General features: G+C 39.4%; 1 protein-coding gene and 2 non-coding genes across 3 annotated transcripts; 1 reads left to right on the top strand and 2 right to left on the bottom strand.

Annotated features, from left to right (window-relative positions):
* Positions 1–209: 209 nt before the first annotated feature.
* Positions 210–10,699, top strand: exosc9 (exosome component 9). Its single transcript, XM_034688858.1, has 12 exons — positions 210–451; positions 713–807; positions 1,214–1,333; positions 2,169–2,271; positions 2,357–2,494; positions 2,680–2,762; positions 3,972–4,104; positions 5,248–5,336; positions 5,436–5,582; positions 8,547–8,731; positions 9,939–10,014; positions 10,112–10,699. The coding sequence occupies exons 1-12, from the start codon at positions 386–388 to the stop codon at positions 10,176–10,178; spliced, it is 1,302 nt and encodes a 433-aa protein (XP_034544749.1). The 5' UTR covers positions 210–385; the 3' UTR covers positions 10,179–10,699.
* trnaq-cug lies at positions 10,574–10,645 on the bottom strand. Its single transcript has one exon. It is a non-coding gene; the product is annotated as a tRNA-Gln (tRNA).
* A 249-nt stretch (positions 10,700–10,948) lies between the features above and the next one.
* trnai-aau lies at positions 10,949–11,022 on the bottom strand. Its single transcript has one exon. It is a non-coding gene; the product is annotated as a tRNA-Ile (tRNA).
* Between the last annotated feature and the right edge of the window lie 1,780 nt (positions 11,023–12,802).

Genomic DNA, 12,802 nt, shown 5'->3' with positions numbered 1-12,802 from the left:
CTACAGTTTTTTACTGTCAACATTTATTTACGAGTTAATAATGAGACCCTAAATGCATCAAAAAACTTGCTGTTGAGCAGACTTTCAAAGTAAAAGCCTACCTTTAGTACTGAATAAAAAAAGAGCCGGCAGCACATTACATGCACTGATATCGAGAGTGATATACTTCCGGTTTCTCAATAATAGCTTTTTCAGTCATTAGCCATCAAACCTGGCAAAATAAAGACAAGCTCCCAGCTCCTCACCATTCAATTGGGTACGTCACAAGTACTTCCGGGGCACAGATCAGAAAACATCGATGGTGACCGCATGTTTGTTGAAGCTGTGGAAACGCAGTTGAATATTAATATTTAAATACAATAATAGCCACTAAAACACCTGCAGAATGAAGGACACTCCACTGTCTAACTGTGAGCGGGATTTCCTGCTTAAAGCCATCGAGGAGAAAAAGGTGAGCAGATTTTTCAACAGTGTCCACATTGTGTTGTTGCAGAAAATAATGTGAGTTAGTTTTGGCATTTGAGCAGAACGGCTTTTAATCACTGGGACATGGACAGTTGGTAACCCATCCATTCACACATTTGGACTTCATGCTTATTGATTTAGAGGCTCAAATGTCTTCACGAGACGTTGTTTTGGACTTTTTGGTACATACCAATGTGGTCCCAAAAAAGTACAGCTTTTTTATGTGTCATCTGTCCTTTCTTTGCAGCGCCTGGATGGACGACAGACTTATGACTACAGAAAGATGAAGATCACATTTGGGACAGACTATGGGTGCTGTTTTGTAGATCTGGGGAAAACCAGGTGAATACATTGTCAGATATTTAAAGTATGTGCTTTTTATCAAGTGACCCTAATGGTGTTTAATCTTCCTCATAAATACTGCTCTTAACGTGACTTCACAGTTTGAAATGCAAGATTATTTTTTTGTTCTTTCCCAAATATGACTCAGCATTAATTTGGCATTTCTAAAATGTTCTGGATTTTATGAAACATTCTAAAATTAAGTTCTATCAGACAAACAATTGTCTCTTTTGTCCATGAGGTTGGAGACCCTTAGGGGTGGAGAGCCTCTGATATCAAGCAGTGATGAAGTTGTGCATAATCTCTGCCATCAGTCCAACCAAAATTTAACACTAATATTTATTTATTAGAAGTTGAATACTATATTTTTTCTGACCATGAAATCTATATATGTTGTGCTTCGCAGGGTCATGGCACAGGTGTCGTGTGAGCTGGTTACTCCTAAAGACAGCCGACCAAATGAGGGAATCATGTTCTTCAACATTGAGCTGTCACCTATGGCCTCACCAGCCTTTGAACAGGGCAGGTGAGGACAAGTAATCTGACAGATTATACATGTATTGCATATTCTCTATACGGTACACTTCATCGTCACCATGGGGAAATTTGTCTTGGATTCAAGTGCTGCACACGCTCAACTGTTCTACAGATTTACCAATAAATAAAAACACAAAAAACAACAATCCACAAAACACATAATAAAGGAGACAGCAAACAACTTATATTTTTTGCACAAGATCTGCGCGGAAAAATAATAAGGGATACATGATAAGGAAATATAAAAAACATGGCATAAGATAATACAGCTTCAAGAAATATTTAACATTTGAATTGAGCTGGACACAAAACAGTTGTCATGGCTGTTCAGTTTACATTTGGGGATTCGTCTGCTTAATGGGAAGGAGCTCGTACTCTGAGTGAAGGATGTACAATGGGTCAGAGGACACTCTGCACCTGCTTAAGGACAGACTGCTCATGCATTGAACAAACTAAAGAAGCAAGCTTAAATTTTAACTGTGCAGAGGCTGCATTACCACACTGATATCCCATACCTAATTACAATCTCCAACACAGCCTGATCAAAGAAAAGCATGGTCTTGTGATCCAAATTGTCAGCTGATCTTTCCAACTATTTGTATACTGAGATACCTGTGGGAGCAAACCTTATTGATTTAGCAAGCCTGGTTCAGTTTATCCCTGCTTCTAAAGTGAACACAGGGTTTAGTACAACATTAGAACAAGCCTGTTTTTTATATAGTAAAGGGAGATATAAGAGAGGGGGACTGTTTGACACATATTGCATTTAGTCAAACAATGTGCAGAAACTTAAACTTATCTGTGGGCTTTTCCTTTATCTCCAGACAGTCTGAGCTGTCAGTGAAGCTGAACCGACAGCTGGAGAGATGCTTGAGAAACTCAAAGTGCATAGATACAGAGTCCCTGTGTGTGGTGTCTGGAGAAAAGGTAAAACACACACAAACACTAATAAGTAAAAAAAAAGAGAGAATTTTTTCCCATTGTGGTGGTGATAATGTGTGTCTTCGTGCAGGTGTGGCAGATCAGAGTAGATGTTCACATGCTAAATCATGATGGGAACCTGATGGATGCTGCCAGCATTGCTGCCATCACTGCCTTGTGTCACTTCAGACGCCCTGATGTGGGCATCCAGGGGGATGAAGTCACAGTGGTGAGTCAGCAGCAGACAGACACAGGTGGTGTCTCTGCTTCACTGAGTCTACTGGGAGACGTCCAATGCTCCAAACACAACACTCCTGTCATACAAATACATGAATGCAACTAACAGAGGATATACTGAAGGAGTCTGCTGCTTTTCATGGTTTTAAGTTTGTATTTCCTTCTGTGCCCCCTCAGTACAGTCCAGAGGAGAGAGACCCTATTCCTTTGAGTATTTACCACATGCCCATCAGTGTCAGCTTCGCATTCTTTCAACAAGGGTAAGGCAACAATGCTGTATTACAACATGGGATCCTTTGTATTTGATTGGCGATCTGTCAATTTAATTTACTCATTATCACAGAGGATGAAGGTTTGGCTGCTGTTGAACTGTAGTGTCTTATACAAAGAAGCACTGATATATTTGAGTGCTGTTAAAATGTTGCAAACAGTATAAGACAACACAGTTAAACAGCAAGCCAAACTGCAGCTTTCAGACTGATGATGTAGACATGGACAGACATCTTTTAAACTTAAAATCATTCTAAAATTCAAAATCATATTGAGGCAAAGTTAGTTTCGCCTTGTGTTTGAGAACTAATGGTCCCTTTACACACAGTATGAAACTACAACCCGATTCCAAATGTGTATGAGAACAGATGTTGAATAAAGAAGTTAACTATTTAATGAAAAATATGTACTTATTTTAAATCTGATACCAGCAACATGTTTCAAAAAAGTTGGGACAATGACCACAAAACACTAAAGATATTGTACAATGGTTCACCACTCAGAGAGACTGGGTGAGCAAATAGTTCCACAGTTTAAGAATAATGTTCTTCAGTATAAAATTGCAACATAATATCATTAAAAGAGTCAGATAATCTCAAGGAATCTCTGTACAAAAGGGATGAAACCAAAAAACAATACTGCATGGCTGTGATCCTCCCGCCCAAAGGCAGCACTGCATTAAAACAGACATGACTCTGTAGTGGAAGTCACTGCATGGGCTCAAGTTTACTTCCAAAAACTGTTGTCTGTAAATACAGTTTGTCACTGCTTTCATAAATGCTGGTTGAGAAAATCCCAGAATTGTATGCATAAAGGAAACACCTACTTTTCTACTATTAGTGTTTAAAGGGCAGGAGATTGAAAAATGCGAAACATCAATAAAAATGTGCCAATTTTGGTTGCATGTGATTTATTTAATGTAAAAAAAATGATACACATTATGAACTTCTCAAGGAAATTCATTCTTGAGTGTCAGTCTTGGAGTTCTGCTTGTTAGTCTGAGTTGGATTCTTACAAATGTAATGTAATATATCATATCCATACAGATGGAGAAGTATTTAGGTCAGTGTTGGAGTTTAGGTATCTGAATGGGCGTAGAGAATGAATACATTGTATTTGAAAATCTCTTCCTGGATGAATATTGTCTTTACTTCATACCTTTCTATTTTTTCTCCTATATGCCATTTTCTTTTCTGCAGAACGTATCTGCTGGTGGATCCCTGTGAGCGGGAGGAGCGGGTGATGGATGGCTTGCTGATGATTGCAATGAACAAACACAGAGAGATCTGCTCCATCCAGTCCAGTGGGGGCATCATGCTGCTGAAAGAGCAGGTGAAGTTTTGCAGCATTTAGAGTAACTATACAAAAAATGATATAACTGACCTGTAAAATTTGATGTAGAAGACACATTTTTAAAACCTTGTCGTCTAAAAAGTTGCATCAACACTCTCAACTAAACTCATTTTTATTTATCTAGCACCTTTCATCGGTCAAGCATGCAGCCCAAAGTGCTTCACAAAAGAACAGAGAGACAGAAAACAACAGTGATGGGTGTAAGTGGAAAGGAAAGGGATACAAAATACTTAAAAATATAACCATGACAATCAATAAAATAAAATAAAATCAGAAAAGTAACAGAAAAATAAAATAAAATCATTATAATAAAACCAGTAAAATTAAATCAGATAAATAATAGAAAAATAAATATGAAAATAAAATCAAATATAATTAGATAGAATAAAGTAAATACAAACAATGTTAAAACAATAGTAATGTTAAAAATGCAGACCAGGGCTAAAAGAAAATTACTCCAAGTTAAAAGCCAGATTAAAAAGGTGAGTCTTTAAAAACATCCAGAGAGCTCGCCGTTTTAATGTCCAGAGGAAGAGAGTTCCTCTGTTTTGGTGCATAAAAACACTTGCTCAACTTTTATACCAGTGTGTTATACAGAGATATTCTGTTGTATTAGGATATTTTATCCAGAAGATGGCACTCTTGGGAGTAAGCAGATGTTTTGCAGCACAAAGCATGCTGGATTCATAGCGAGGTGGACCAGTGTGGCTGCATCACTTTTTAACAGCTTTTCTCCCTCATACATCACCATACATTTCAATAAACTGGTGGAATGTTATTTAGTTAATACACCTTTGAAGTGATGCTTTGATTGAAAAACTTTTCAATTTCAAACAACAAGCAACCTGAGAGTCTCTGTGAATTGGTTGCAGGTCTGTGCCTCACAGCTATCAGTGCTACCACAACTGAGCTCAACCATCCTACTTTGGTAGCTAGCAGGATGGTAAAAGCAGATGGTATTAAAAAGAGCTGCACAGAAACTGTACAATACTAAACACAATGGAAATCTTCATGAAGGGAACAAACCAAAGTTAGGAATGTGTAGTTATCCTGAAATAAATTAGAATGACAGAATCCCTAAAGGATTGTTACTATTTGTCTTTTGTGTGCTTGTCGTTGAAGGTTATGAGATGCAGTAAAATAGCAAGTGTCAAAGTGTCTGAAATCACAGAACTCATCAGCAAAGCCCTGGAGAATGACAAAAAAGCACGGTAAGCAGTAACAGCACATCGCACTTTAAAATAAGAGAGGTCATATTTAGATGAAAATTTTAGAATAAACACATTAATGCTTGAATTTCAATTTTCCAGGAAAGCAGGTGAAAGGTGTGGATTTGCGGAGTCGATGCCCCAGGAGAGAATCACAGCGCTGAAAATGGATGAGACTCCAGTGGAGATGACTGATGTGTCGGATAGAGCCAATGACATCGTTCAGAAATCTGAGGGCCCGCCTCAGACGTATCCTTTAAAAACTGTTATTGACCACAGCATCTACCAGAATAATATGATGCCTCAAACAGATTTCTCTGTTTTTTTCCCTATCACTTTTTGAGAAACACTTCTAAAAATCCCAGTAGTGAAGCTGCACATAAACTCTATAGGAACTGGCTGTTACTCAGTTGAAAACATGTAATAGCTGATATAGCCAAAGTATTCAGATCATTGAACACGACAGGAGACTCAGGAACTGAGCTCTTCTTGTCCTAATTTTCAGTTTCCAATTAGCACTCTTAAAGCCTTTTTATTCCCCGAAGCTTACTGATGTTATGCATCAAATGGAAAAATCTGCTGCTGGTTCTAAGGTTTGAACACAAAGTTTAACAATTAAAGCTGGGGTTGGTAATCAGATTTAGATACACTTTTTGTTATACTGGTTAAAATGATCTTTATGTCCTGATGGCAATCAATACATAATGTGTTCCTAAAAAATAGTGAAAAAAAGCTGCTATCTTCAGCCGGAGTAAACCTGGGAAAACACCAACCAATCACCGTTTTTGGGTCCCAAAATTTTAAGCCAATCAAATGCCATCCTGCCGTTCTGCCCGCGTCCTGCGCGTACATTTCCCCTTCATGCACTCCCTGTCCCCTGCCTCTGCTTCCCCTGACTGTATTTACTGCCCCTCTCGCTTGACCTCGGGCCTGTCCCCTCTGACCCGATGAGGTGATTTGCTCAGGACTGTAGTCCGGATCAGAGTCTAAAAAGCTCTCACCACGGGGGCTCTGACAAGCAAAATAATTAATGACATTTAGTAAGTCCTACAGAAATGTATATGTACTGTAGCGTCCGTCCGGACACTGTAGGGATGACGAGCCGATTCGTGAACACGTTGAGCTTTAATAACCGGTCACTATTGTCCGTGATCACGCCAACCAACAAAACAACAATCAATGTTTGAATGAATGAAAAACTTATCCTGTCCTCTCTCCCGCTCTCACACTCTACACCTCTCCTGGTGCCTTCACTGACTGTCAACACTGTAGGAATTAAGAACATGTACACTGAACACGTTTAACAAACAGTAGAGCTGTTACAGTAATACATGTGTTATAACTTTTCTCCTGATATCGTGTCACCAGTACAACTGGATAATGCTAACATGACAGTTGTGAGTACTAACAGCAGCCATGTTTGTTTGTGTTTTTAACTTTGACTATGATAATGTTTTGGTGAGGACCAGTTTTGAATCACTCATGATCATATGGTCATGAATCAGCGGCGCTCGTGCATGTGAGCGGGGGCGTCGTTTCGGAGGAGCTCCGAGGGGAAGGGGGGGAGGGGTTAGACGGAGTCCTGAAGACATGCTACATTCAAATTCATGCTAGTTTTCCGAGACTACCAACCCTAGCTTTAAATATAGCTGAAATGCATACAGTGTATGTGCATGCTTTGTCAGGAACAACAGTTTTTTCTGCATTTATTGCACAAACTATTTTGGTACAGCAAAAATGAAATAACAAAAACAGGTTAAAGGTACAGTGTGTAAAAATGGAGATATGAAGGGATGTCCAGCAGTCAGATTCTAGATAGAAACACTCCCTCTCTCATCCCTCATGTTGGTAAAGCTCCTGGAGCAATGGTGCCCTCTAATGGCTGGTTTATACTTCTGCGTTGACCCTACACAGCAGAGGCTGACGCGGACATGAGCACCACATACTTGTGCGGCGATGTGTCCATGATGCGCAGCAATACTCCACCGAAACACTTGAAAGCAGTGTGGTCTCTCTAATAGTCCAGTCGCCTGTTTCCAGGCCTGCTCCGATCTCTGTTTACATTTCCACATTGATTCAGAGCGTGTTATGTTAATCAACAGCTGATACATGTTGCTGTTTATCATACAGACATGATTACATGAAGATTAGAGAGGAGGAGATGAAATACGCGGCTGAGGAGGGGAGATCCCGGAAGTGCTGTAAATGCGGGAAATAAAATGCCGCCGAGCGGACCAATCACTGGGCTTGCGGTCCGCGTCGATTCAACGCATAGTTACATTTTGGAGGAGGTGCACATCAGCTACGTGCGTAGGCCTTTGAGTAGGTATGCCTCCGGTGTAGGCTACGCCGTTGATTCGACGCAGAAGTATAAGTCAGCCTTTAGGACAAGAAGCCACTGTGATGCACTAGAAGTATTATCCTCCATTCGTCAAGTTTTTACCACCAAAAACTTCAACATCAATTTAAAATAATTTGTGCACAACAGCCTCTCTCTTCAGCTTCGTCTTCTAACCAGTGAAGCTTCTGCCTACATATAACATGTGCTACAGAAACAGGGCAGAGCATGATTGCGGCCTCTGTGGGGGGACCTGCTTTTATTGTATGAAAGACTCAATTGAAGTAAACAAAAACAAAATGCTTTTTATACATGCTTGTGAATATGATATTCAATCTTTGCCAAATCTATTCTTCTAAATGTTGATTTATACTTCATACTGTACCTTTTAACACAGCCTTGCAAACAATTTAACAATGAAGCCCATCAATACCAAGAAAACCTAGTAGGGGAACAAAACCTAGGCTTGATCTGTGAAGTGTCTGTTTGGCCTCACCTGGCACTGAATTGATCAATTCAGCCAACATTATTAATTTGGTGTTAAAGTGAATCAGTTCATCCTGACGTTTTACAAGTAGACGGACTGTTCAGCTTATATCATGACCTGTGTTCTACGTTGGAAGAATTCTGACAGATGTTGGAGAGTAAACTATTCAGTGTTGATCACAGGGACATTTGCATTTAATACACATTTAATAATCTTTTACATTTTAAAGAACTGTGCATGTCATTCATCAAAATGTTAAATGATAAAGAAAAAATAATTTGAAAGGGATTTCACATATTGTTCTAACACCAAAATGAGCACAAGCAACAGAGAACATCTCTATTCATCAACATTTTAGCTCCTGTGACTCCTTTACTGTACAAACCAGTGTGCCTTCCCCAGTGGTGCCTGTTCCAGGAGTTGGTCAGGTAGGGCAGGGGCTCCAGAACACCTGGGGACTACAGGAGGATGAGGAAGATGAAGAGGAGGAGAATGATAACAGTGGTGAAGAGCAGGAAGATGAAGTGATGCCGATGAAAGAGGCTAAGCACGAAGACCTGGAGAGCAGAGGAGGTAAGTTATATTGACATTAAACGAGGATCAACACTAGGGGTGACCCCGACTAAGGATTTGCTTAGTCCAATCTGATTCATCAGATTTTGCCCATAGTCGACGAATAGTCGAATGTTTGTTGTTTTTCCTTATTGACCCAAAGTCTGCATGATGGTGACCGCATGACAATATTACGCATAACCATTTACAATTTACAAATCTATATTGCACGCAAAAACAACAAGGTGATGGAGAGAAAACTCAAATAAGGCCACTATCCGTTAAACATCGAACAACACGCCATTATAGAATAAGAAATCAGGAGATATTTAAACAGTGTTTGTACAGCAGAGAGCAGCACTTCGGAGGGTAGTTTGTCCAACTTAAAGCTAAACATTTGTATAATGTTCAAAATCAAACCTGAACCAGCTAAAGGGTTTTTAAATCTCTTAACGGTACCTTTTAAAACAGTCTTTCATCACGTCTTTGTCCGCTTGAGTCTTTTCAAATTGTACGCGAGGAAAACCATCGTGTTTACGGGCATAAGTGCGCTCCTCGCTTTGTTGACTGTAAATCCTGTCTTTGAGAATATCCTCTCTGATGTCTTGGAGGTGGATGGGATGCTATGGATTGTTTTTGAGGCTTCGGACAGCTTTGGGTATCCGTCCTCGTTCTTTTGGCCCCGTACAGTTTTTGCGTGGTCCGGTCATCCTTGATCTCACAGCCCTCTTCATAAAGCTGCTCCTCATCTTCATTACTATTTTTAGGATCCACATAAGTTTTATTTCTTGACATTTTGAGCTGCCATGAACGTTGAAAGACTTAAAGGCCAGCTGAGGTACGTCTGCTCCACAGGTTCGCGCTAAATGGTCCTAATTACCAGGGGAGATTTAATTACCACTTTAAGGAGATTTAACAATTCAAAAGCTGTTCTCAGAATTACATTAAATAAGTCTATATTTAACTCAAAATAGGCTAAATGAGACACTGTTTTTATGGGAAACAGGAAAATAATGAAAAATTAGACATTGAGCACCCCCATGGTTTGAATGGAATGATCCACATTTCATATGCAAATGTTCAACTATTTGGGGTCACCCCTAATCAACACACAGAAGTTGTTCACAGGGAATGGAATGATCTTTAAATGTTATTGACTGTACGTGAGATGTTTGATCAGTGAATGTTATGTGATTTAAATTTCATGCAAAGTGGTGATTTCTTTTAGATGTGGTTGAGATATCTGACAGTGAAGAGGAAGAAGTCGTCATACTCAATCCAGAAATTCCAGAAAAAGCTTCAAAGTAGGTTCCCTGTTGTTTTAAGTGTAAGAGAATATAATGTTGAGACACACAGAAGGGATCATATCGTTTAAAATTACATCTCTTTTCTTGTTCACAGAAATACAGGATCTAGTTCCCACCAGAAGGAGGCAGCAGCGTCAAAGAAAAGACCAAAAAAAAAATGAAATTAGGATCAAAGAATTTCTCAACCACCAAAATGTGTGATGTAGACCTTTACAGAGGAGTTCATAATGTTGTACATTTGTGTAAGAAGTTTGGTCTAGCCTGCTAATTACTAAACAAAAAATGTATTAAGCTACATTTTAAAAAATATTGAAATTTTTATTTTTTTTTGTATGACATGTTTTGGTTAAAATAAATTACCTTAAAAAAAATGTACAAGTGCAGGGGGAGATTGTCTGTATAAATGTCATGGTGCAGAATTTGAAACTTGAATGGCATAGATGGTATTTGTAACTATTAATTTATCTATGCTATACTTTCCCTCCCTTGCGTTTGCGCTTGGCATATATTTGATCTTATTTTGATGGTATTTTTGGAGGGCTGTCGAGGAAAAGACAGGTTCCACCGAGATTTGAACTCGGATCGCTGGATTCAGAGTCCAGAGTGCTAACCATTACACCATGGAACCCATACTACCAATTTTCATGAATTTTCAATTAATAAACTTCACTCTGACCTCCGGGCCATTCTGTGGCTGTGGTTTGTCTGTCCCAGGTGAATATCTTGAGTTTTTCTAACCAGAAATATAACCTGGGAAGAAAAAGAGAACTGTGTGGTCATATTTACCCGGTGTGAGAGATTTAAGCCGAACTTGCCAAGAGTTCAAGTATTTCCCCGTTTCTTTGATGTCAACCGTACCAAAATATATAGAGTTTAATATTATTTACACCATTCCAGCGACAACACGAGAACACAGTGTAAAACGATACAGTGGCCCGTACGGGGATCGAACCCGCGACCTTGGCGTTATTAGCACCACGCTCTAACCAACTGAGCTAACCGGCCATACCAACGCTCGCGTAAAATACGTTTTAAGAATCAGGATGTAGCCACAACAGCAATACAGACATTTCAAGGAGAGCAAATAACAGCATAAATAAATGTAGTATTAGACTCACCTGAATGATTCTAAAGTCTGTTCTTACAAGGCTACAGTTTGTAATTATCTTAAACTAGCACACTTCCATCTTCAAACCCATCTACATTACCTGTCGTTAGCTTTCACCGTGACAAATGCCAGCCTCCATGCGGTCCACAAATATCCGTCTCACAAATTATGACTAATCTGTGGATTTACGAGGACTGCAAAATATGACAAGAAAATATTGTTTTTAAATTTAAAAAAATGCTGAATTTATTGTCAACCCATAAAAGGACATAATGAAGTTATTTGATAAGATAGCACAGTTATCACCTATAGCCCATCAAAATAAATCAAAGATGTCTTTTTTTTTTCAAAAGCAATGTAATTCTATCATGGCTGGATATGTTACTATCTTTATTATTGACTGTATTTGTGACTTTAAAGGGAATGCTTTAATAGAAAAGACAAATTACAGTGAAGAGGGACTGAATGATAAAATAAAAAAAGTCCACCCATGTGCCCCATGGAATTCTCCATCGAGCACATTTTGTATGACTGTGATTGCATAACTTGTATGGCACATCGTTTAAAAAACATAAATTATCCCATGAAAATGACAAATGGCAATAGAGCATGATATTGGCTTAGATTGGTTTCAACAGGCAGCATGAAGAGGCACTTTATGATTTATTGCCTCGTCTCTCGTGTCCTTAAAATCCCTGTTTCCGTATGATGTGGCACGTCAATCAACATTCATCCGGCAAATGGAAAAAACCCAAAGTTCTTTACACAAACTGCAAGTAGATCCCCTCTGTGTCCACAAGGAGCACAGAGAAATTAGTATCATTTTTGGTGTGGCTGAGTTATATTGAAAAGACAAGGACATTTTCCTTCTTGTTACCAGATCTCTTTACCTTGACAGAGTGGTTGCCATAACTGTTTCAAATAACCAGCAATATAAGTCGTTCTCACTTGATTTCCCCCCCTCTGATTTTTACAGCCTCTGGTTGTACAGTTTTTTATCTCCGGGGGGGATACGTCCCCCCCCCTCCTCTGGTAATATTAAATGCATTTCCTACCGCCAGCAGATGGTGCCAACCATAGACTGTAGGTGCCAACCGACAAGTGAACAAATATAAATATAAACAATATAGTTTAGGCTACGTTTGAAGTTTACTAGCAACGCAATGCGAGAAGTCTACTGACATGAAACGGCAACAAAGCATTTCCTAATTTTTTTCAGCAAATATTGAACTGAAAAAGTCAAGGACAGATAATGCAAAGGATAACGACATCCAGCTGCCAGCATCTCCGGAGATTCCACAGGTGGAAGATGCTCACCTATGCCTCTGCCCTCCTCTCCCTACTGCTAAAGCTTGGTAGGAGGTTGCGTCGAGCCAGCCCGCTTTGATAGATGGAGAGAGGAACGCGTATTGATCCAGCTTGCGTTAACGGGAGGATGGCTAAAACTGCGAAAAAGTTGAATGACAAAATTAGTGTAACGCCAACTTGTTTAAGTATCTCTCTGGAACTGTTGAACTTCAACAGCGTTAACTAGAAGCTTAATTTAATCACACTTCAGGGCTGTGGGGAAGAAAGAGCATGGGACAACTTCTGCAGTGCGTCGTGATGCCTTTAATGACCCTTCATCAACGTAGGACAACAGCACATCGAACACATGTGACCCCTTTACTTCAACTC

The sequence above is a fragment of the Notolabrus celidotus genome, chromosome 7, assembly GCF_009762535.1.
Source record: "Notolabrus celidotus isolate fNotCel1 chromosome 7, fNotCel1.pri, whole genome shotgun sequence".
Lineage (NCBI taxonomy): Eukaryota > Metazoa > Chordata > Actinopteri > Labriformes > Labridae > Notolabrus > Notolabrus celidotus.
The sequence above is the reverse complement of the archived record's forward strand: the minus strand, read 5'-3'. Positions and strand labels throughout refer to the sequence as shown.

Bases quoted from the DNA above. Each gene is read 5' to 3' on its own strand.
- exosc9 (XM_034688858.1), top strand. From the start codon at position 386: ATGAAGGACACTCCACTGTCTAACTGTGAGCGGGATTTCCTGCTTAAA. The intron at 2,763-3,971 runs GTAAGGCAACAA...TCTTTTCTGCAG, and splicing joins TTCGCATTCTTTCAACAAGG to AACGTATCTGCTGGTGGATC. The intron at 8,732-9,938 runs GTAAGTTATATT...GATTTCTTTTAG, and splicing joins AGACCTGGAGAGCAGAGGAG to ATGTGGTTGAGATATCTGAC.